This window comes from Anolis carolinensis, unplaced genomic scaffold, assembly GCF_035594765.1.
Source record: "Anolis carolinensis isolate JA03-04 unplaced genomic scaffold, rAnoCar3.1.pri scaffold_14, whole genome shotgun sequence".
NCBI classification, from domain to species: Eukaryota; Metazoa; Chordata; class Lepidosauria; order Squamata; family Dactyloidae; genus Anolis; species Anolis carolinensis.
The window spans coordinates 6,913,466-6,938,796 of record NW_026943825.1 but is presented as its reverse complement, the minus strand read 5'-3'; the positions used below and the strand labels follow the sequence as shown (position 1 = coordinate 6,938,796).

General features: G+C 42.0%; 1 protein-coding gene and 1 long non-coding RNA gene across 3 annotated transcripts in view; one reads left to right on the top strand and one right to left on the bottom strand.

The window, feature by feature from the left end:
* Positions 1-5,350, bottom strand: part of plcb3 (phospholipase C beta 3) — a 66,021-nt gene extending 60,671 nt beyond the window's left edge. Inside the window, exon 1 of one of the 2 annotated variants that reach the window (XM_016998584.2) lies at positions 5,170-5,350. In XM_016998584.2, coding sequence (XP_016854073.2) covers positions 5,170-5,268 — 99 coding nt within the window. In that variant the 5' untranslated portion in view covers positions 5,269-5,350. The remainder of the gene's footprint in view (positions 1-5,169) is intronic. The other variant, XM_008123424.3, reaches the window with a different exon arrangement.
* Positions 1-20,667, top strand: part of LOC134294338 (uncharacterized) — a 38,487-nt gene extending 17,820 nt beyond the window's left edge. Inside the window, exons 2-3 of the long non-coding RNA XR_010001273.1 lie at positions 19,808-19,883; positions 20,353-20,667. This is a non-coding gene — a long non-coding RNA (uncharacterized LOC134294338). The remainder of the gene's footprint in view (positions 1-19,807; positions 19,884-20,352) is intronic.
* The last annotated feature ends 4,664 nt before the right edge of the window (positions 20,668-25,331 follow it).

Sequence of the window (25,331 nt, the reverse complement as noted above, 5' to 3'; positions counted from 1 at the left end):
TTACTAATATTGTGCTATGGTAATAATATAATATATTGTGTATACATATAATATTGATAATAACTTATTTATTTATTTATTATAGTATTTCTACCCCCGCCCTTCTCACCCAATAGGGGACTCAGGGCAGCTAATAATAATACAATATAATAATATTGTATAATATAATAATATATATTATATATTATATATTAAATGTACTGTAATATTACTAATAATATTACAGTATAGTGGTATAGTACAATATATTAATATATAATGCTAATATTGTACTATACTAATAATATAATATATTGTATGTACATACAACTTGAAAGGCACTCTGAGTCCCCTTCGGGGTGAGAGAAGGTAGGGTATAAATGTAGCAAATAAATAATTGTTGTTGGGGGGGGGCGTTTACACTACAAATAAGATATGTGCAGTGTACATAGGAATTTTTTTTTCAAATGATAATTCGGCACCTAAACAATCTGAGGGACCATGAACCGGCCCTCCACTTAAAAAGTTTGAGGACCCCTGGTCTAGAAACAGCCTTTTTATTGGGTTGCTGTGAGTTTTCCGGGCTGTCTGGTCATGTTTTAGAAGCATTCTCTTCTAATGTTTTGCCCACATCTACGACAGGCATCAGAGGTGTGAGGTCTGTTGGAAACTAGGCAAGTGGGGTTTATGTATCTGTGGAATGATGTCCAGGGTGGGAGAAAGAACTCCTGTCTGTTGGAGGCAAGTGTGAATGTTGCAGTTGGCCACCTTGATTATCATCTTTTGCTAGTCACAGGGGCTCTTTGCAACAAGTTTGGTCCAATTCCATCTTTGATGGAGTTCAGAGTGCTCATTGATTGCAAGTGAACTATACATCCCAGTACAGTAGAGTCTCACTTATCCAATGTTCTGGATTATCCAATGCATTTTTGTAGTCAATGTTTTCAATACATCATGATATTTTGGTGCTAAATTCGTAAATAGAGTAATTACTACATAGCATTACTGCGTATTGAACTGCTTTTTCTGTCAAATTTGTTGTATAACATGATGTTTTGGTGCTTAATTTGTAAAATCATAACCTAATTTGACATTTAATAGGCTTTTCCTTAATCCCTCCTTATTATCCAACATATTCGCTTATCCAACGTTCTGCCAGTCCGTACCTACAACTCAAAACCCTCAAAACCCATCAGGATTCAAGGTATGCATACCATGTTGGGTCCAGAACCAACATTTTTTGGCTTCATAGTGCGCTCTGGATGTAGGTGAACTACAACTCCTCTAAATCCCTCCAAAGACCTCCAGTATTTTTTCTTGGTTGTGGAGGTTCTTTGTGCCAAGTGAGTTCCAGGTCCATCGTTGGTGGAGTTCAGAGTTCTCTTAGATTGCAGGTGAACTATACATCTCAGTCCCTACAACTCCTATAAATCACGGTGCATTCTCCCCAAACCTTTTTAGTATGTTCAGTTGCTGATCAATTCCTCTGCTTGCTGTGTGCCATAGAAAAGAATAGGAAAGGGTTAAGGGAGAAGCAGTGAGCCGAGGTCATGCAAATTCCACGCCAGTGGAGAGAGTTAGAAACACTGGGATGTCTGTGGTGGAGGAAAACAGAAAATGTAGGGTGAAATTGTCCCCATATGAAAGCCTTCCCTTTCATACGGTGGGCAGGATGGAGTTTGTGGAGGACATTGGCAGGACTCTTGTACATGTTCACAGCGGTCACTATAACCTGCAGTGCCATTGGTATCTCCTGAGTAGTGGGAGCTATAGCTGTTTGTGGAGGCGGGATCTTGTTTGTGTAAGTGGACACCCCAGTCACACACATACATACATATTTTCACTTTTATTATATGTATAGATAGCTGTGTCTATGGGGAATCGTTGCCTGGATGAATGGGAACAGGCTGAACATGGCAAGGGCACGTTTGCGCCTGAGCACTGTCCGTATAGGACATGGAGGTGCTGACACATTTCTCTAGGCACTTTAAGGGCCTGTTGCGACGGGGAACTTTAGATGGTCACGCGCCGTGCCGAATTTGCCCCAGAATACGAAGAGACGGGCAATGAGAGTCACAGAATGGAACAAGAGGTTGAGATCAGGGGAAATGGGATCTGGATGGGATTTTATTGGTTCTGTTTCTCACACTGCTTGCAGTCCTGGACCATCACAAACCAGATGCCCCAGAAGACATCTTGGAGGCAATCTGTCTCCCTTCTGGGCTGTTTGAGAAATGTTCCCGAGGCAAAGAAGCCAGGGGTTAGTTGGCAGACACCCCAGGAACATGTCTTCTGGATCTATGTAAATATTACTTAGATTTCACACTCAGGACAGTAAATAAAGAGCAACACCTCCTGCTTCTTCTGCCCTCCTGAAACCCGGCTCAGATGCCTTCAAGGCAATGAGACCTCCAACAGGGAACTCTGCATCACACATCTCCACAACGAAAACAAAGACTCCCAGTATGAAAAAACTCCAAAATCAGGACAGTAAATAAAGAGCAACACCTCCTGCTTCTTCTGCCCGCCTGAAACCTGGCTCAGATGCCTTCAAGGCAATGAGACCTCCAACAGGGAACTCTGCATCACCGTTGGACAAGCATACATCTCCACGACAAATACAAAGGCTCCTAGTATGAAAAAACTCTAAAATCAGGACAGTAAATAAAGAGCAAGACCTCCTGCTTCTTCGGGCCCCCTGAAACCCGTCTCAGATGCCTTCAAGACATTGAGATCTCCAGCAGGGAACTCTGCATCACCGTTGGACAAGCATACATCTCCACGACGAATACAAAGACTCCCAGTATGAAAAAACTCTAAAATCAGGACAGTAAATAAAGAGCAAGACCTCCTGCTTCTTCGGGCCCCCTGAAACCCGTCTCAGATGCCTTCAAGACATTGAGATCTCCAGCAGGGAACTCTGCATCACCGTTGGACAAGCATACATCTCCACGACGAATACAAAGGCTCCCAGTATGAAAAAAACTCTAAAATCAGGACAGTAAATAAAGAGCAAGACCTCCTGCTTCTTCTGGCCCCCTGGAACCCGTCTCAGATGCCTTCAAGGCAATCAGATCTCCAGCAGGGAACTCTGTATCACCATTGGCCTCAAACAGACAAGAGTTCTTTCTCCCAACCTGGACTTTCCACAGATATATAAACCCCAGCCTCTGAGGCAGCCAGGCTTTGAATCTGCAAGGCCATTCAATGTTAATCAAGATGATCAATTGCAACAGTCACACTTGCCTCAAGCAGACAAGAGTTTTTTCTTCCATTCTGGGCATTATTTCACATACACACATATACAATGCACACATACATATACAGTAGAGCAGGGGTCCCCAAACTAAGGCCCGAGGGCCGGATGCGGCCCATCGAAGCCATTTATCCGGCCCCCATGGCACAAAGGCAGAAGGGGGTTGGGCTAAATGGCCCAAGGGGTCTCTTCTTCTCTTACAACCATTATTATTATTATTATTATTATTATTATTATTATTATTATTAACATTGAGGCTGGGTGGCCATCTGTCAGGGGTGCTTTGCTTGTGCTTTTGGTGCACAAAGGCAGAAGGAGTTGGACTCAATGGCCCAATGGGGTCTCTTACAACCCTCTTTTTTATTATTATTATTAAAATTGAGGCTGGGTGGCCATCTGTCAGGGGTGCTTTGCTTGTGCTTTTGGTGCACAAAGGCAGAAGGGGGTTGGATTCAATGGCCAAAGGGTCTCTTTCAACCCTCTTTATTATTATTATTATTATTATTAACATTGAGTCTGGGTGGCCATCTGTCAGGGGTGCTTTGCTTGTGCTTTGGGTGCACAAAGGCAGAAGGGGTTGGACTCAGTGGTCCAAGGGGTCTCTTCCAACCCTCTTTACTATTATTATTATTATTATTATTATTATTAACATCAAGGCTGTATTTGTTCCCATTTTGTTTTGTTTTTTACTTCAAAATGAGGCATGTGCAGAGTGCATAGGAATTTGTTCATAGTTGTTTTTTTTTAACTCTAGTCCGGCCCTCCAACGGTCTGAGGGACCGTGGACTGGCCCCCTGTTTAAAAAGTTTGGGGACCCCTGCAGTAGAGTCTCGCTTATCCAAGCTTCCGGATTATCCAAGCCATTTTTGTAGTCAATGTTTTCAATATATCGTTATATTTTGGTGCTAAACTTGTAAATACAGTAATTACTACATAGCATTACTGTGTATTGAACTACTTTTTCTGTCAAATTTATTGTATAACATGACGTTTTTGTGCTTAATTTGTAAAATCATAACCTAATTTGATGTTTAATAGGCTTTTCCTTAATCCCTCCTTATTATCCAAGATATTCACTTATCCAAGCTTCTGCCGGCCCGTTTAGCTTGGATAAGTGAGACTCTACTGTATATACTCCACTTGCCTGGTTTCCAGCAGACCTCACAACCTCTGAGAATGCCTGCCATAGATGTGGGTGAAACGTCAGGAGAGAATGCTTCTGAAACATAGCCATACAGCCCGGAAAACTCACAGCAATCCAAAGTTCAGAAATATACGGTGGGAGAAAGAACTCTTGTCTGTTGGAGACAAGTCTGAATGCAGCCAGGCTTTGAAGCTGCAAGGCCATTCAATGCTAATCAATCTGGCCAATTGCAACATTCACACTTGCCTCCAACAGACAAGTCTTCTTTTTCCCATCCTGGATATCATTCCACAGATATATAAATCCCACTTGCCTAGTTCCCAACAGACCTCACAGCCTCTGAGGATGCCTGCCACAGATGTGGGCGAAACGTCAGGAGAGAATGCTTCTGGGACATTAAACACAAATCTAAAACAACTAGGGGTGTTACAGAGACACTCTATAAAGATTAGGATTTGTTTCCCTCCAAAATAAAAAAAGTTTGGCTTGAACAAAAAGGGGAGTCAAGACTTTGCAAAACGTGCAAAGGAGCGTTTGCAAGGAATGGAATTTACTTAGGAGTGTCTCCAGAGATAAAGCAAAGAGGAGGAGGAGGAAGGAGTAAAGTCGGAGGAAGTGTCTTCCCAGAAGGCAAAGGATCTGTGTGTGTATGGAGGGGGGGGGGGGGTTGTCTAAGGAGCCCCTTTTTCTCCCCATAGGAAGATGGGGGGCTTGAACAAAAGAGTGGGGAAGAGGAAGAAAGGAAGGGAAGAGGAAGAGGAGGAAGAGGAAAGCAGGGACCCCGACTCACCTCGTCCCACTTCATGAACTTGCTCCCCTTGAGGAGGGTCTCGTGGACCCGCAGAGGCTCCAGCTGGAGGGCATGGACCCCCGGGCGCCCCCCGGCCATGGCGCCCCCAGGAAAGCCCCAGTTCTTCTGCCTCCTTTGCCTGCCTTTGCCTTGCCTTGGCTGCCTGCTTGGGCTGGGAGGGGCCAGGCGGGGTCTCCTTTCCCTCCTCCTTTCTTTCCCTCCTCCTTTTTTCTCTTCCTCCTCCTCTTCTTGGGCCGGAAAACACACACACACAGAGAGAGAGAGAAAGGAGCACCATTCCCTCTTGTTAAATGGGTTCCAAACACTAATCTTATCTCTTTGGGCAAACTTTTTCACTTGGGACTTTCTCCCTCTTGCTTTGACTTACTGGAGCCACTTTGAAACTGCATTATGTGATTTGTAGGCTCATACAGTGCAGTTTCTTGCACTAATCATTGTATAATAATAATATTAATAATAATAATACAGTAGAGTCTCACTTATCCAACATAAACGGGCCGGCAGAATGTTGGATAAGCGAATATGTTGGATAATAAGGAGAAATTAAGGAGAAGCCTATTAAACATCAAATTAGGTTATGATTTTACAAATTAAGCACCCAAACATCATGTTATACAACAAATCTGGCAGAAAAAGTAGTTCAATATGCAGTAATGCTACGTAGTAATTACTGTATTTAAAAATTTCGCATCAAAATATCATGATATATTGAAAACATTGACTACAAAAATGCGTTGGATAATCCAGAACGTTGGATAAGCGAGTGTTGGATAAGTGAGACTCTACTGTAATAATAATAATAATAATAATAATAATAATAATAATAATAATAAGTGTCTGACGTGTGATCCAATTCAACAGCCAGCAGAGTGTCTGCTGTGGACTCATCTTGTTGTGTTTCAAATAATAAAAATGATGATGATGATAACATTCTTATACCCTGTCACCATCTCCCCAAAGGGACTCGGGTCGGTTTACATATGGGACACAATGCCCACAAGATATAAATGCAAAGTATCCATCAATAATAATAATAGTAATACAGTAGAGTCTCACTTATTCAAGACTCTGGATTATCCAATGCAGTTTTGTAGTCAATGTTTTCAATATATCATGATATTTTGGTGCTAAATTTGTAAATATAGTAGTTACAGCATAACATTACTGCGTATTGAACTACTTTTTCTGTCAAACTTGTTGTATAACATGATGTTTTGGTGTTTAATTTGTAAAATCATAACCTAATTTGATGTTTAATAGGCTTTTCCTTAATCCCTCCTTATTATCCAAGATATTCGCTTATCCAAGGTTCTGCTGGCCCATCTAGCTTGGATAAGTGAGACCCCACTGTAATAATAACTTTATTTTTGTACCCTGCCACCATCTCCCCAAAGGGACTCGGGGCAGTTTACATATGGGACACAATGCCCACAAGACATAAATACAAAGCATCCATCAATAATAATAATAGTAATAGTAATATTCTTACACCCCGCCAACTTCCCCACAAAGGGACTCAGGGCGGCTTACATATGGGACACAATGCCCACAGGACATAAATACAAAGCATCCATCAATAATAATAATAATCATCATAATAACTTTATTTTTGTACTCCGCCACCATCTCCCCGAAGGGACACAATGCCCACAAGACATAAATACAAAGCATCCATCAATAATAATAATAGTAATAGTAATATTCTTACACCCCGCCAACTCTTCACGAAGGGACTCGGGGCGGCTTTCATATGGGACACAATGCCCACAGGACATAAATACAAAGCATCCATCAATAATCATCATCATCATCATCATCATCATCATCATAACTTTATTTTTGTACACCGCCACCATCTCCCCGAAGGGACACGATGCCCACAAGACATAAATACAAAGCATTCATCAATAATAATAATAATAATAATAATAATAATCTTACACCCCGCCACCTTCCCCACGAAGGGACTTGGGGTGGCTTACATATGGGACACAATACCCACAAGACATAAATACAAAGTATCCATTAATTATTATTATTATTATTGTTCCCGCCTCCATCTTCCTGAAGGGACTCGGGGCAGCTTACATAGGGACGATCCCGATCAGCATAATTAAAATAACACAGAGAGATACATAAAACAATATCATAAAACAGAATAATAATAACAACATTATTAATAACATAATAATAACAACACTCCCTGGAGGAGTGTTTTTAATATGTTTTTAAAACATATTTTAAAGATGTTTTTAAATTGTTAGATTTTAGCCTTTCTTGTAAGCCACCCCGAGGTGGCGTCATATAAGTTTAAATAATAAATAAATTAATAAATAAATTATAACAGAGCTGGCCCAGGATCTGGGGAGCTTCCTTGGAATTAGGTGGAAAGGGTTAATAAAGTTGAGTGTCATCTGCAAGCAGATAATCTGGATTTTATATGGCATTGTAAGAGGGACCTAAGTGTAGATTCTCCCCAGAAAGAAAATAGGACAATTTAGCAATTGGGTCCCAGTTGGTTGTTCTAACCAAGAGCGGTTGTAACAAAAAAAAAATGCTTTATGTGAGAAATATTTGAATATTTGCCTTTATATTGTACTCTACTTTCCTCATTTTTTTGAAAGGGAAAGTACCAAAAAAGGAAAATAAACTGTGGACAAACTGGTTTTATTGCCTCGAACAGGCCGTGCAAGATCCGCTGGGGCTGCTAGCCATTCATTTCAATCAGTGCCCACTCCCTTCTCTAGTAGTAGTGTACACTACTTTATTTCTAGTTTAAAAGCGAGACAAATCTAATTCTGGTTCATGTTATGCTTGGAATCTAAAACATCTGGAGGGCCAAAGGTCTGCCTGGGAGCGGGACTGGGAATCATGCAACTTTGCAGAGATTGGACTGTCAGTGAATGGCTTGTATGGTGAAATAGATGGCATGCTGATTGCTGATCACGTTTGCGGATGGCACTGAAGTCGAGAGGGATCGTCATTGCTCCAGAGGATAGGATTGGGATCTAAAATGACTTCAAAATATTAGAGAACTGAATGGCCAAAACGAATAAAGAGTGAAGTGGATGGAAAAGGAAAAGACTGAGGATGTGGTAGCTCCAACGTTGCTGGGCTCAGTATGGTTGATGGTCTTCAAAGTATAGTTGATGGTCTTCAAATTCAAACTCATTCCATCCAGAAGAAGTTGCTAGTTCTAACCTCAAACTCGCTCCATCCAGAAGACATAGCTAGGTCTAAACTCATACTCACTCCATACAGAAGAAGGTACTAGTTCTAAACTCACTTTTGCGGTGTTCAAAATAGAGAAGAAGCTGCTAATCTTCAAGGTCATACACACTCCACATAGAAGAGGTTGATGGCCTTCAAGCCCCCGTGGCTTAGTGGATTAAAGCCTTGTGACTTGGAGGTTGGGTTGTTGACCTGAAGGCTGCCAGGTTCAAATCCCGGGGAGAGCGCGGATGAGCTCCCTCTATCAGCTCCAGCTCCATGCGGGGACATGAGAGAAGCCTCCCACAAGGATGGTAAAAACATCAAAAAAAATCCGGGTGTCCCCTGGGCAACGTCCTTGGAGGCGGCCAATTCTCTCACACCAGAAGCAACTCAGGTTGCTCCTGACACACACAAAAAAAATCTCACTCCATACAGAAGTAGTTGCCAGTTCTAAGCTCAAACTCACTCCTTATATATGAAGTTAATAGCCCTCAAGGTCAAACTGATTCCATACAGAAAAAATGACTAGTCCTAAGCTCAAACTCCATCCAGAAGAAGTTGTCAGTCCTAAATTCAAATTCACTTTATCCAGAAGATGTTGCTAGTCTTAAACTCAAAACTCACTCCATACAGGAGAGGTTACTTGTCCTAAACTCAAGTTCACTCATACAAAAGAAGTTACAAGTTCTAAACTCAAACTCACTCCATCCAGAAGATGCTAGTACTAAACTCAAACTCCATACACAAGATGTTTCTAGTCCTAAACTCAAGCTCATTCCACCCAGAAGACATTGAAAATCCTTAACTCCAACTGATTCCATACAGAAGTTTCCAGTCCTAAACTCAAACTCATTCCATCCAGAAGACGTTTATAGTCCTAAACTCCAACTCATTCCATTCAGAAGAAGTTGCCAGTTCTAAACTCAAACTCACTCCATACAGAAAATGTTGCTAGTCCTAAACTTGCAGACCAAAAGGTCTCAGGTTCAAATCCCGGGAGCGGAATAAGCAACTGCTGTTAGCTCCAGCTTCTGCCAACCTAGCAGTTCGAAAACATGCCAATGTGAGTAGATCAATAGGTACCGCTCTGGCGGGAAGGTAACAGCACTCCATGCAGTCATGCCGGCCACATGATCTTGGAGGTGTCTACGGACAACGCTGGCTTAGAAATGGAGATGAGCACCAACCCCCAGAGTCAGACATGACGGACTTAACGTCAGGGGAAACCTTTACCTTACCTTACCTAAACTTATACTTACTCCATACAGAAGAAGGTACGAGTTCTAAATTCAAATTAACTCCATACAGAAGATGTTTCTAGTTCTAAACTCAAAACTCACTCCATACAGAAGATGTTGCCAGTGGCGAAGTATGCTGGTATGCGTTGCTGTGGCGAAGTATGGTGGTATGGGAAATAAAGTATTGAGGAATTGGTGGTAGTTAAGCTAAAGGGTAAAGGTTTTACCTTACATTAAGTCAATTATAAATGGGTTATACCCTGTTTCCCCTAAAATAAGACATCCCCAAAAAATAAGACCTAGTAGGGGTTTTGCGAAATTTCTAAATATAAGGCCTCCCCTGAAAGTAAGACCTAGCAAAGTTTTTGTTTGTAAGCATGCCCACCTAACAGAACACCAGCACATGCAGGATTAGTAAATGTACATACCATAGAGTGTTGTACATGGAAATATTGGTAGTAACAAGAAATTATTGATATGATTCACAGTTTGTCTGGTTATGCTGGTTTATGATGACAACTATTGTACAGTATATAATAAACGTTCATTTTTTTTGTTCGACAATAAATGTGAATTCTTCTTCATGAAAAAATAAGACATCCCCTGAAAATAAGACCTAGCACATCTTTGGGAGCAAAAATTAATATAAGACACTGTCTTATTTTCGGGGAAACACGGTATAGCTGTGTGGAAGGGCCTTGAGTCTACGCTGCCATATAATCCAGTGAAAATCAGATAATCTGTATTTTATAGGCAGTGTGGAAGAGGCCTAAGTGAGGCCTAACTCTGCCTGTCCCCTGGGCTGAGTGGGTTGCTAGGAGACCAAGTGGGCGGAGCTTAGCCTTCTAACTGGCAGCAATTGGATAAAAACAATTCTTCCTCTCCCTCTAATTAGGACTTTATTTTTGTTTTCTTTTTGTTGTATGAACGTAGAGGCATGGATGATGGGTTGTGCTGGCAAGTTTAGTGTTTCTGGGATGTGTAGCTTTGTTGTTTTGTCCTAGGTCGAAATTTCATTACCCTTTTATATATATAGATTCAAAACAGCCGCTTGGGCACTGTGTAATGCTAAAGAGAACAAAAAATATTGTTGCTCCATCCAAACATGAGGATTTCCCCTGTCGAGGGAGAAGTCTTCCGGAGGTGGGTTCCCACCCTGCTTTCTGCAGCAGATCTTGAACAGGATCATAGCACGAAGCCAACTTGGCTTCAGTCCACAGAGGAAGCAAGCCATCACTTTCAAACTTCCAGGGAGTTGGAAATAAATATAAACAGAGAGAGCAGGAAGAAAACGAGGGCTTGACCCTTTGTGGAATCTCTCCCTTGTGAGCCGAAGAAAGAGACCGTGGAGCAAAGGAGAATCTGCTTCACAAAGTCATGTACACGAGGAACGGTGTGAGTGTTATATGTTTGTATAAGCCGAGTGGGAAGAAAATGTGGTTGGAAGGTAAAAAGAATAATCCAAATCAAATACTGCATGGTCATTAACTATTTTGTTGATACTGTGCTGTTCGTTCGTCTTTCCTATTTCCAGTTTCCAGCCAAAAGTCGGCAAATAAAGTTGGAAATGACAACTTAGTTTTCTCTGCCAAGCTGCACAGAATGAGTTGGGTTTCTGTACTTATAGGGCCAATGAAAAGGCCATTGTCTCCCTTGGTTAACATGACAATGGATTGCCATTCTAATCCTTATCATCATACAGTAGAGTCTCACTTATCCAACCTAAACGGACCAGCACAATGTTGGATAAGCGAATATGTTGGATAATAAGGAGAGATTAAGAAAAAGCCTATTAAGCATCAAAATAGGTTATGATTTTACAAATGAAGCACCAAAACATCATGTTAGACAACAAATTTGACAGAAAAAGTAGTTCATTACACATTAATGCTATGTAGTAATTACTGTATTTACTAATTTAGCACCAAAATATCACGATATATTGAAAACATGACTACAAAAATGCGTTGGATAATCCAGAATGTTGGATAAGTGAGACTCTACTGTAATCATCATCATCATCATCATCATCATCATCTCCTTGTGGTTTGAGGCAAAGTACAACATAGAATCATAGAATCATAGAATCATAGAATCATAGAATAGTAGAGTTGGAAGAGACTTCATGGGCCATCCAGTCCAACCCCCTGCTAAGAAGCAGGAAATCGCATTCAAAGCACCCCCGACAGATGGCCATCCTGCCTCTGCTTAAAAGCTTCCAAAGAAGGAGCCTCCACCACAGTCCAGGGGAGAGAGTTCCACTGCCGAACAGCCCTTCTCACAGTGAGGAAGTTCTTCCTGATGTTCAGGTGGAATCTCCTTTCCTGTAGTTTGAAGCCATTGTTCCGCGTCCTAGTCTGCAGGGCCGCAGAAAACAAGCTTGCTCCCTCCTCCCTATGACTTCCCCTCACGTATTTGTACATGGCTATCATGTCTCCTCTCAGCCTTCTCTTCTGCAGGCTAAACATGCCCAGTTCTTTAAGCCTCTCTTCATAGGGCTTGTTCTCCAGACCCTTAATCATTTTAGTCGCCCTCCTCTGGACGCTTTCCAGCTTGTCAACATCTCCCTTCAACTGCGGTGCCCAAAATTGGACACAGTATTCCAGGTGTGGTCTGACCAAGGCAGAATAGAGGGGAGCATAACTTCCCTGGATCTAGACGCTATTCCCCTATTGATGCAGGCCAGAATCCCATTGGCTTTTTTAGCTGCCGCATCACATTGTTGACTCATGTTTAACTTGTTGTCCACGAGGACTTCAAGGTCTTTTTTGCACACACTGCTGTCAAGCCAGGCGTCCCCCATTCTGTATCTTTGATTTCCATTTTTTCTGCCGAAATGAAGTATCTTGCATTTGTCCCTGTTGAACTTCATTTTGTTAGTTTCGGCCCATCTCTCTAGTCTGTCAAGATCGTTTTGAATTCTGCTCCTGTCTTCTGGAGTGTTAGCTATCCCTCCCAGTTTGGTCCCGTCTGCAAACTTGATGATCGTGCCTTCTAACCCTTCGTCTAAGTCGTTAATAAAGATGTTGAACAGAACCGGGCCCAGGACGGAGCCCTGCTTGTGGCACTCCACTTGTCACTTCTTTCCATGATGAAGACGACGCATTGGTGAGCACCCTTTGGGTTCGTTCGCTTAGCCAATTACAGATCCACCTAACCGTTGTTTTGTCTAGCCCACATTTTACTAGTTTGTTTGCCAGAAGGTCGTGGGGGACTTTGTCGAAGGCCTTACTGAAATCCAGGTACGCTACATCCACAGCATTCCCTGTATCGACCCAACTCGTAACTCTATCGAAAAAGGAGATCAGATTAGTCTGGCATGACTTGTTTTTGGTAAATCCGTGTTGACTATTAGCAATGACCGCATTTGTTTCTAAGTGTTCGCAGACCACTTCCTTAATGATCTTTTCCAGAATCTTGCCTGGTATTGATGTGAGGCTGACCGGACGGTAATTGTTTGGGTCGTTCTTTTTTCCCTTCTTGAAGATAGGGACCACATTCGCCCTCCTCCAATCTTCCGGGACTTCTCCTGTTCTCCGAGAACTCTCGAAGATAATTGCCAGTGGTTCTGAAATAACTTCCGCTAGTTCCTTCAATACTCTTGGATGTAGCTGATCTGGCCCTGGGGACTTGAACTGCAAGTCTTCAGAACTAGCCACCATTAGTGCTAGTGCTGCAGAAAAATCCTGCCGATCGAAAGGTCGGCGGTTCGAGCCTGGGTTGGGGTGAGCACCCGTCATCAACCCCAGCTCACCTGCCCACCTAGCAGGTCAAAAGCAGAAATGCGAGTAGATAAATAGGTACCGCTTTGGCAAAGCACTAATGGTGCATCTACAGTTCTACACTGTCAAGTTAACACAGTTTCCTACCACCTGAACTCCCACGGCTCAATGCCATGGGATCCTGGGATTTGTAGTTTGGTGAGATACCAACAGAATTTGGCAGAGAAGACTAAAGGCATTATAAATCTCCCAGGATTCCATAGCATTGGGCCATGGTAGTTCAAGTTGTGCTGAAGTGCATTAATTCTACAGTGTAGATGCACCCAGAGAGAACAAGATCGTGCACTTTTCTTACTGCAAATTGTTGTGGTGGGTTTCCATTGACGTTGTAAAATATATTTGTGGCTGCGGAATAATGATTTAATATTAAAATAGCACAAGACACAAGCAAGTGTTCCTTAGCAAGTCAATTCTAGAAACCTTGTTGCAGTGGGTTTTGCAAATCTCCTTTTGTTTTCATTTCCATGCTGCCTGGAGATCCTTCAGATGGATGTGTCATTTCATGTATTCACTTTTTGCTGCAGTTTTATTAGAGCCTGGTGTATTTTTATCACCGCTGTCAGCTGCCTTTAAGGTGTTATGGCAAGATGAGGTATCCATCAGGAAATAAAGCAGAAATAAAACTGCATACAGGGTAGCCGAATGTTTTCTGGGATATAGATCCCTCCTCTAGAGGCCCTAGATAAATATTAAGAGGCCAATAGATACCAAATATAGCATCTAGAAAAATATAATTAAAATAAATAAGACATTAGAGGACAAATTGCTGTACTGATAAAAATAATTGCTCTGCTGTTGACTTTTTGTATTCACTCATTTTTATTTTTATCTTTAAGGCCAGCAAATTATTATTATATTATATTACTAGCTGTGCCCGGCCACACATTGCTGTGGTGTAGTCCTAAGTGAGATTTTTTTTTTTCGTGGTGTTCAAGGTGGCCTAGAAAGGATTCCCTTAGGTATGAAGCAGCCAGGCTTTGAAGCTGCAAGAGTATTCAATGGAATTCAAGTTGGGTAACAATGGACTCTCCTAGGTATGAAGCAGCCAGGCTTTGAAGCTGCAAGGTCACTCCTTGGAAAGTGATGAGTATTGTGGCCAAATTTGGTGTAATTTGGCCCAATGGTTTTGTTGTTTACTTGGTCCTAATTATCCACATTACATTTATATATATTTAGATTATTATTATTATTATTATTATTATTATTATTATTATTATTGACACAAAGACAGAGTATGACACAGCAAAGAAGATATATATAGTGGATTTTGTATCACAGAATCACAGGTCGAACACTTCCCAAGTGTTTAGGACTATGTGATGTATTATTATTATTATTATTATTATTATTATTATTATTATTATTATTATGACACAGCAAACAAGATAGATATGCTGGATTTCGTATCACAAAATCACAAGTCGAACTCTTCCCAAGTGTCTAGGACTGTGTGATGTATTTTCAGATGATGCGTGCAGATCCCAGTAGGGTGGCCTTTTGCAGTTGGCAGATCGTGATTTTGTCAATGTCTATTGTTTCCAAATGTCGGCTGAGATCTTTTGGCACGGCACCCAATGCGCCGATCACCACCAGGACCACCTGCACTGGTTTCTGCCATAGTCTTTGAAGTTCAATTTTGAGGTCCTGATAGCGGCTGAGTTTTTCCTGTTGTTTTTCATCAATGCGACTGTCACCTGGGATGGCAACATCAATGATCCAAACCTTTTTCTTTTCCACAACTGTGATGTCTGGTGTGTTGTGTTCCAGAACTTTGTCAGTCTGGATTCGGAAGTCCCACAGTATCTTTGCGTGCTCATTTTCCAATACTTTTGCAGGTTTGTGATCCCACCAGTTCTTTACTGCAGGGAGGTGGTACTTGAGGCACAAGTTCCAATGAAACATTTGGGCCACATAGTTATGCCTCTGTTTGTAGTCTGTCTGTGCGATTTTCTTACAGCAGCTGAGGATATGATCAATGGTTTCGTCGGTTTCCTTGCAGAGTCTGCATTTTGGGTCATCAACTGATTTTTCGATCTTGGCCTTAATCGCATTTGTTCTGATGGCTTGCTCCTCGGCTGTATAAACCCTGTATTATTATTAGTATTAGTATTATTATTACAGGGGACGGGCTTAGCACAGCGGGCTAAACCGCTGTGCTGCAGAAAAATCCTGCCGATCAAAAGGTCGGCAGTTCGAGCCAGGTCGAGATGAGCACCCACCACTAGCCCCAGCTCACCTGCGCACCTAGCAGGTCGAAAGCAGAAACTCGAGTAGATAAATAGCTACCGCTTTTGGCGGGTTGAAGTTCAAAATACCTGCCCATGCCTAGTGTAGACAGAAGCAGCTCCAATCAGCATGGGAATAAATGGCAGGCTATACTTTGATCCATGCCCTGATTTTTTTGCAATTCAGTGTGTTAAAAGTGTGTTATGCTGGTTCTGCCACATAAATGTCAAGCCTGAACCGGCCAAAAATATCTGTTTGCTTTCAAGTCGGGATATCTTATCATCCCCCATCATCCTTTCGAACAACTTGCTGGGATTCCAAACACTTGGGAAGTATTTTATGAATACAAACAACTCTTGAAAAATCCTTGCGATGGTCCTCAGGATAATATTTGAGGAGGAGGAGGCTCCTTTTATGGCAAAAAAGCCCAGCTTCCCATGCTCAACCTCTCTTTTATTAACGGGGAGTTTATTTTACTCCGACAGGATGGCAAGACTTGCTCCCGCAACTCCCAATCCGTCTTGTCCAGTTTGACGCTTTCTGTGCGGAAAGGCAGGGAATGCGAAATGTTGTTGTGCCGACAAAAACACTTGGGCCACAACACACAAGAGGAAAAAAATCCCCAGCAAAAGCATTCTATGGTCAGTGTGGTGCATTAATATGATGATCTATATTATATAATCACTAGCTGTGCCCGGCCACGCATTGCTGTGGTGTATGGGAATCCTTTGTTGGCCAGGTGGAATCACAGTGAATAGCCTTGTAGCCTCAAAGCCTGTCCAGTTACTTCTTGTTTGGTGAGCTGAAATGCAACAGAATAGGCTTGATTCCTGGGAGGCTGGGTACTTGCGTTCTAGGGGAGTGGTTTTTGGGCTGCTAGAATTGCAATGAATAGCCTAACTACTTCAAAGCCTGGCTGCTTGCTACCTAGAGGAATCTTTGGTTGGTCAGCTTCAATAGCACAGAGTAGTATCGCTGCTTCAAAGCCTAGCCGCCTTCTACCAAGGTTAATGCTTTGTTGGTCTGGTTGAATTGCACCGAATAGCCTTGTAGCTTCAATGCCTGGCTGTGTTATACTTAGGGGAATCCTTATTTGGCAAGTTGAAGTAGCACCCTCAATCAAAGAGCCGCTTTGATGCCTGGCTACTTCCTTTGTAAGGGAATCCTTGTTTGGCCAGCTTAAATTGCAGTGAATAGTCTTGCAGCTTAAAAGCCTGGCCGCTTTCTACATACCGTGTTTCCCCGAAAATAAGACAGTGTCTTATATTAATTTTTGCTCCCAAAGATGCGCTAGGTCTTATTTTCAGGGGATGTCTTATTTTTCCATGAAGAAGAATTCACATTTATTGTTGAACAAAAAAAATGAATATTTATTATATACTGTACAGTAGTTGTTATCACAAACCAGCATAACCAGACAAACTGTGAATCTTATCAAGAATTTCTTGTTACTACCAATATTTCCATGTACAACACTCTATGGTACGTACATTTACCGATCCTGCATGCTCTGGTGTTCTGTTTGGCCGACATTCTTCCAAACAAAAACTTTGCTAGGTCTTACTTTTGGGAGAGGCCTTATATTTAGCAATTCAGCAAAACTTCTACTAGGTCTTATTTTCTGGGAATGTCTTATTTTAGGGGAAACAGGGTAGGGCATCCTTATTAGGCCAGGTCGAATGGGACAGAGTAGCCTCATGGCTTCAAAGCCTGGCCGCTTTCTACCTTGTGGAATTCTTGTTTGGTCAGGTTGAATAGCACTGAATAGCCTTGCTGCCTGCAAGCCTGGCCGCTTTCTACCTTGTGGAATCCTTGGTTGGCCAATGAATAGTCTTGGTGCGGCAAGTTTGAATGCTGTAATTAGTCACCTTGATTAGCATTTAATGGCCTTGCTGTGCCTTGGCATTCTGGGTTATATAGCTGTGTGTAAAGGCCTTGAGTCTACACTGCCATATAATCCAGTTCAAATCAGATCTGTATTTTATAGGCAGTGTGGAAGAGGCCTAAGTGAACCCTGCCTGTCCCCTGGGCCCCATTGTGGTTGAGGAGGTTGCTATGCCACAAAGGCTGTTAGGAATGGTGGGAGTTGCAGTCCAAAACACTTGGAGGGAAGTCCCAAGTTTGCTCATGCCTGGTCTACACTGACCATGTAATGCAGTTCCAAACTGGATCATTTGTCAGTGCAGCCACTTCTCAAGCTAATCCATTCCGCTATGAAAAAGCTCTGGAGACTAGCATTTTGGAATAATCTCCTTTTTTGGCATTTAGTCCACCGGTTTGGGTCCAACCCTACAGAGCAGCAGATAAACAAGCTTTCCTCTGGCAGCCCTTCTCCGCCTTCTCTTTCTCAGGCTTACCATCCTCAACTCCCTTTTTTCAGGGCTTGCTTTCCAGATCTGATATCCTCCTTAAACTGTGATGCCCGGAACTGGTTTCCAGTTGGACGTGTTACGTTACCTTGCACACCACTGAGCTGATGTTATACATTTGTAAATATGGAGCTTTCTTATCTGTTACGCTTGATCAAGAACAAACTTTTCGCTGCAGTTGATACACAGAGTGAATAGAAACATCGGACAAGGACTTTGTTGGAAGAATCTTACGTGGCGTATGCTTCCCTTTGTCAAAACATTAAAAAGTATTGACCTGAAGGAGGTAGTGCTTTGACTTTCAAGCAGAGACCAGATGGTCATCTGTTGGGAGGGCATTGATTTTTAAGCAGACCCTGGATGGCCATTTGTCAGGAATGCTTTAATTGTGTTGCTGTGAGTCTTCTGAGGTGAGAGCCTGGCCCACATTTGCACTTGGAGCTGATTTGCAAGATATTCTCAGATATGGTTTGCTGTGAGTTTTCGGGACTATATAGCCATGTTCCAGGAACCCTGGTAGCGAAGTGTGTTAAAGCACTGAGCTGCTGAACTTGCAGACCAAAAAGTCCCAGGTTCAAATCCCGGGAGCAGAATGAGCAACCGCTGTTAGCTCCAGCTTCTGCCAACCTAGCAGTTCGAAAACAAGCCAATGTGAGTAGATCAATAGGTACCGCTCCAGCGGGAAGGTAACAGCGCTCCATGCAATCATGCCGGCCACATGACCTTGGAGGTATCTATGGACAATACTGGCTCTTCGGCTTAGAAATGGAGATGAGCACCAACCCCCAGAGTCAGAAATGACTGGACTTAACGTCAGGGGAAACCTTTACCTTTACCTTTACCTCTGTTATTGTTGCTGCTATTACATTTATTTTACTCTATTTTTTATTATTATTAATACATTTATTATTTCACTCTGATCTTATTAACGTCAGGGGAAACCTTTACCTATGGCCATGTTCGAGGAGCATTCTCTCCTGACGTTTCACCCACATCTCTAGCAGGCATGCTCAGATAAATACTAAAAACAACACTCAGAGGAATTCCAGACAGGAAACAATCAGGGCCAGCTAACACCTCCCAACAAAGGATTCTCCAGGCTTTGAAGCAGCCAGGCTTTGAAGCTGCAAGGCTATTTAATGCTAATCAAGGTGGCCAGTTACGCCATTCACATTTACCTGAAGCAGACAAATCTGGACATTCCACAGATATATAAAACCCTGGTTTCCAACAGAGCTCACAACCTCTGAGGATGCCTGCCATAGATGTGGCTGAAACGATATGGGAGAGAATGCTTCTGGAACATAGCCATACAGCCCGGTAAACCCATAACAACCCATATCTGAGACTATCCTGCAAATCAACGCCAAGTGCAAATGTGGGCCAGGCCCTCACCTCACCAAAGCATTGACAAGGAAAGTTATTAGGGATTTCTGCAGAAAAGAAAGCACCGCTGCCAGATTAGGGTTGCATTACATGGTCATGCTCAATGCCAAGCGCATTAATGTGTTGTTCTGGGGAGACCTTGCCATCTAGCGGAAGGGGAGCAGAGCTGCATCGATGTAAGGCGAACAAGCTCATGGAGCAATGTTTCTGGTACGGATAACGCAAATGAGCCATGTAGCAAAAGGAGAAAGCAGCAATATTGTACACAGGGCAGGGTTTTTTTATCTGAGGACCATATTTCATACATTTCCATATTTAAACAGGGACATTTCTAGACCTTACCGCTTACAAGGATGTCTCCCAAACGACTCTAATGTGATATTTTTTGACATGTTTGTCCTAGATGAAGAGAAAGGGGTGACAGAACAGAAATGCCTCAGATCCTGCTCTGGGAGAAAAGTGGCATCGAAAGAAAGGAAGTAAGTAAAGACATAAATATAAATAAGTGATGCGTGCTGTCCTAATGTTTTTTTCATTGATTGCTCACCTGATTTGACATCTCTCAAGAAAGGATTTTCTCCCCAGGCAGGAAGCAGCCAGGCTTTGGTGCTGCAAGGCTATTCAATGCTCATAAAACTGGCCAATTGCGAAATTCACACTTGCCTCAAGCAGACAAGAGTTCTTTCTCCCACCCTGGACATCGTATTACATTGAATAATAATTGGCAGCGTTAATTATTATCATGTACGCTGAACTCAATCGACAGACCCAGTTTTTTGAACTGAACACGCCTACCTGTATTTTATAATGTGTTTTAGGAATACTGATGTAAGTTAATACTGTAATAATGTTTAACTGATTTATATTACACTGTATAATTTTTATATATGCGTTTTATTGTAAGCCGCCCTGAGTCCCCTGTTGGTTTTTTTTTTTTTTTTGTGTCAGGAGCAACCGGAGTTGCTTCTGAAGTGAGAGAATTGGCTGTCTGCAAGGACGTTGCCCAGGGGACGCCCGGATGTTTTGATGTTTTTACCATCCTTGTGGGAGGCTTCTCTCATGTCCCCGCATGGAGCTGGAGCTGATAGAGGGAGCTCATCCACACTCTCCCCAGATGGGATTCGAACCTGGCAGCTTTCAGGTCAGCAACCCAACCTTCAAGTCACTTAGTCCACTATGCCATCTGGGGGCTCTCTCTCTGTTGGGTGAGAAGGGCGGGATATAAATATTGTAATAAATAAATAATAAATTACACAGAGAGAGAGAGGGGGGGGAGAGAAATCCCACTTGCCTAGTTTCCAACAGACCTCACAACCTCTGAGGATGCCTGCCATAGATGTGGGTGAAACGTCAGGAAAGAATGCTTCTGGAACATGGGCATAGAGCCCGGAAAACTCACAGCAACCCCATTATTATTATTATTATTATTATTATTATTATTATTATTATTATTATTATTATTATTTTATTGTATGACACAGCAAACAAGATAGATATGCTGGATTTCGTATCACAAAATCACAATTATTATTATTATTGTTACAAAGACATAGTATGACACAGCAAATGAGATATATATGCTGCATTTCGTATCACAAAAGAACAAGTCGAACACTTTTCAAGTGTTTAGGACTGTGTGATGTATTATGATGATGATGATGATTACAGTATTAATTATTATTATGGAGCACCCTTTATGCTTCCTATCTGCACTGCAATTATCCAAGGCAAAGCAGGACGGAATAAAAATCAATACCTACTAGCTGTGCCCGGACATGCGTTGCTGTGGCTAGGACTTAATTTTTCTTTTCTTTTTGTTGTATGAACGTAGAGGCGTGGATGAGAGGTTGTGCTGTCAATTTTTGAGGTTGTGGGGAATTTAGTTTATTTGTTTTGTCCAGTGCCGTGATTCCATTACCCTTTTATATATATAGATGCTTAAATGCGCACTCTCTCCTTTGCTCCAAATGATCATTAGCAATCTAGGCTCCTTTTTGTCATTAAGCCCTGTGACAGTCCCCAAAACTATCCGAACAACGGCCTCTTGAAATGATTGCTATGCTAGAGACCCTCCTGCTTTCATGGGTGGGTCCCTTTTGTCCTTTTCTTCTGGATCTCTTTCTCCATGGAGCCGGAAGGGGGAGATCTTCATTGGTTGGAGGTGGCACAATGGAGCGATTCAGCCTTTCTAGTGAAGGAAGATAGAGAAACGGATTCTTTCTCCTCTTGGCTCCTTTGAAATCCTTCCAAAAACCAACAAAGTTCAAACAGAGAGAAGGTCTTGGGGGGCTATAGTGTAGTCTAGGAAATCTATTGCACTGAAACTAAACAGACATACATTTCAAACTCAGTGTCTGGTCTTATATGCTGGTCCTTGCCACCTTAAAGGATATTGCAGGGCCACAGCAATTCCCTATACACATAATAAAAAGGATATTCTGTATGTGTTTATTATGTGCATTGTATTGTTTTTATCATGTTGGAAACCGCCCTGAGTCCTCTGAGGAAATAGGGCAGTATATAAATAAAATTTTATTATTATTATTATTATTATTATTATTATTATTGACACAAAGACATAGTATGACACAACAAGTCGAACACTTTGCAAGCGTTTAGGACTGTGTGATGTATTTTCGGATGATGTGTGCAGATCCCAGTAAGGTGGCCTTTTGTAGTTGACAGATTATTATTATTATTATTATTATTATTATTATTATTATTATTATTATTATTATTTTATTATGACACACCAAACAACATAGATATGCTGGATTTTGTATCACAAAATCACAAGATGAACACTTTGCAACCGTTTAGGACTGTGTGATGTATTGTCGGATGATGCGTGCAGATCCCAGTAAGGTGGCCTTTTGCAGTTGACAGATTATTATTATTATTATTTTATTATGACACAGCAAACAACATAGATATGCTGGATTTTGTATCACAAAATCACAAGACGAACACTTTGCAAGCGTTTAGGACTGTGTGATGTATTTTCGGATGATGCGTGCAGATCCCAGTAAGGTGGCCTTTTGCAGTTGACAGATTATTATTATTATTATTTTATTATGACACAGCAAACAACATAGATATGCTGGATTTTGTATCACAAAATCACAAGACAAACACTTTGCAAGCGTTTAGGACTGTGTGATGTATTGTCGGATGATGCGTGCAGATCCCAGTAAGGTGGCCTTTTGCAGTTGACAGATTATTATTATTATTATTTTATTATGACACAGCAAACAACATAGATATGCTGGATTTTGTATCACAAAATCACAAGACAAACACTTTGCAAGCGTTTAGGACTGTGTGATGTATTTTCGGATGATGCGTGCAGATCCCAGTAAGGTGGCCTTTTGCAGTTGACAGATTATTATTATTATTATTTTATTATGATACAGCAAACAACATAGATATGCTGGATTTTGTATCACAAAATCACAAGATGAACACTTCCTAAGTGTCTAGGACTGTGTGATGTATTTTCAGATGATGCGTGCATATCCCAGTAAGGTGGCCTTTTGCAGTTGACAGATTATTATTATTATTATTATTATTATTATTATTATTATTATTATTATTATTTTATGATACAGGAAACAAGATAGATATGCTGGATTTTGTATCACAAAATCACAAGTCTAACACTTCCCAAGTGTCTAGGACTGTGTGATGTATTTTCGGATGATGCGTGCAGATCCCAGTAGGGTGGCCTTTTGCAGTTGGTAGATCGTAATTTTGTCAATGTCTATTGTTTCCAAATGCTGGCTGAGAGCTTTTGGCACGGCACCCAGTGTGCCCATCACCACCGGGACCACCTGCACTGGTTTCTGCCAGAGTCTTTGAAGTTCAATCTTTGAGGTCCTGAGTTTTTCCTGTTGTTTTTCATCAATGCGACTGTCACCTGGGATGGCAAAATCAATGATCCAAACCTTTTTCTTTTCTACAATTATTATTATTATTATTATTATTATTATTATTTGAAACACAACAAGATGAGTCCACAGCAGACACTCTGCTGGCTGTTGTCTTGGATTACATGTCGGACATTATTATTATTATCTGGTGGCGCAGCACGTTGAACCACTGAGCTGCTGAACTTGCTGACCGAAAGACTGGCAGTTCAAATCCAGGCAGCAAAGTGAGCTCCCCCTGTTAGCCCCAGCTTCTGTCAACCTAGTAGTTCAAAAACATGCAAATGTGAGTAGATCAATATGTACCGCTTCTGCAGGAAGGTAACGGCGCTCCATGCAGTCATGCCTATGGCCATATGACCTAGGAGGTGTCTGGGGAAAATGCTGGCTCTTTGGCTTAGAAATGGAGATGAGCACCAACCCCCAGAGTGAGCTCCCTCTATTAGCCTCAACTCCTGCCAACCTAGCAGTCTGAAAACATACAAATGTGAGTAGATCAATAGGTGATTCTGCGGGAAGGTAACAGCGCTTCATGCTGGCCACATGACCCAGGAGGTGTCTACGGTACACAGAGTCCCCATGACCAATAAAGATTACTGGAGGTCTTTGGGGAAATTCATCTTGATTTGAGGGAGTTGTAGTTCACCTACATCCAGAGAGCACTGTGAACCCAAACACTGATGGATTTTGATCAAACTTGGCACACAGACCTGATATGCCGAAATTTGATTGCTGGAGGGGTTAGGGTTAGGAAACTGACCTTCCTTTCTGGGAGTTGTAGTTCACCCACAACCAAAGAAACTGTGACTTCCACTGATGATGGACCTGGACCGAACTTGGCACACAGAACCCCCAAGACTAACTCAACTTACTGGAGGGGTTTGAGAGGACTGACTCACCATAGTGGGAGTTGTAGTTCACCCTACAGCCAGAGAGCACACTGATCTCCACCTATGATGGATCCAGAGCAAACTTGCCCAACATAACAAACTTTAAGTACTGATGGGAGTTTCTCGGGGTTAACCTGCCTCGAGGCACACAAAATGTGCAAAGGAACTCCTGGCCACAGCTGAAACTTAGGCAGAGAGCTCGAGCTTTGCCTGTGGAAGGTCTCCCTGAAATCTCTTACTGGAAAGGTATCAGATAACAAGGCCAAAGTGGAGCGGGGGGGGGGGGGGGTCCCTGCCCAAACTCCTGGATCATCATTGCTGCTGGCAGCCAGGATTCTTGGCCCCGGCTCTGACTCAGCTTCCTCTGTTCCCAAGTGTTCCTTGCAGCTGCTGTTGCTCTTCTCCTTCCTGGCAGGAAGTGGCTGAATTGAGCCTCTGTTGGGCCTGAACCAGGGGGGCCTCTTGGTGACCCCCCTCCCCTCCCCTGCTCTCCGCCCGGATGCCAGGCTCCCAAGCCTTAAAGCCACAGAGCCCTTGCCTTGCCTTTACATTCCACTAGTGCGGCATTGCCCATAATAATAATGATGATGATAATAATAATAATAATATACTAATAATAGTACTAAAATAATATTATATATTATGTATAATATAATATAATACATATATACATATTCATATACACACATATATACATATACATACACATATACATTCACACACATATATATATACACATGCTCTATATACACACACATATATACATGCACACACATATATACACATGCACACATATATACATATATATACATATATACATATACATTCACACACATATATATACACATGCTCTATACACACACACATATATACATACACACACATATATACACATGCACACACATATACATATATATACAATTATATACATATATAGAATCATAGAATAGTAGAGTTGGAAGAGACCTCATGGGCCATCCAGTCCAACCCCATGCTAAGAAGCAGGAAATTGCATTCAAAGCACTCCCGACAGATGGCCATCCAGCCTCTGCTTAAAAGCCTCCAAAGAAGGAGCCTCCACCACGGCCCGGGGAGAGAGTTCCACTGCCGA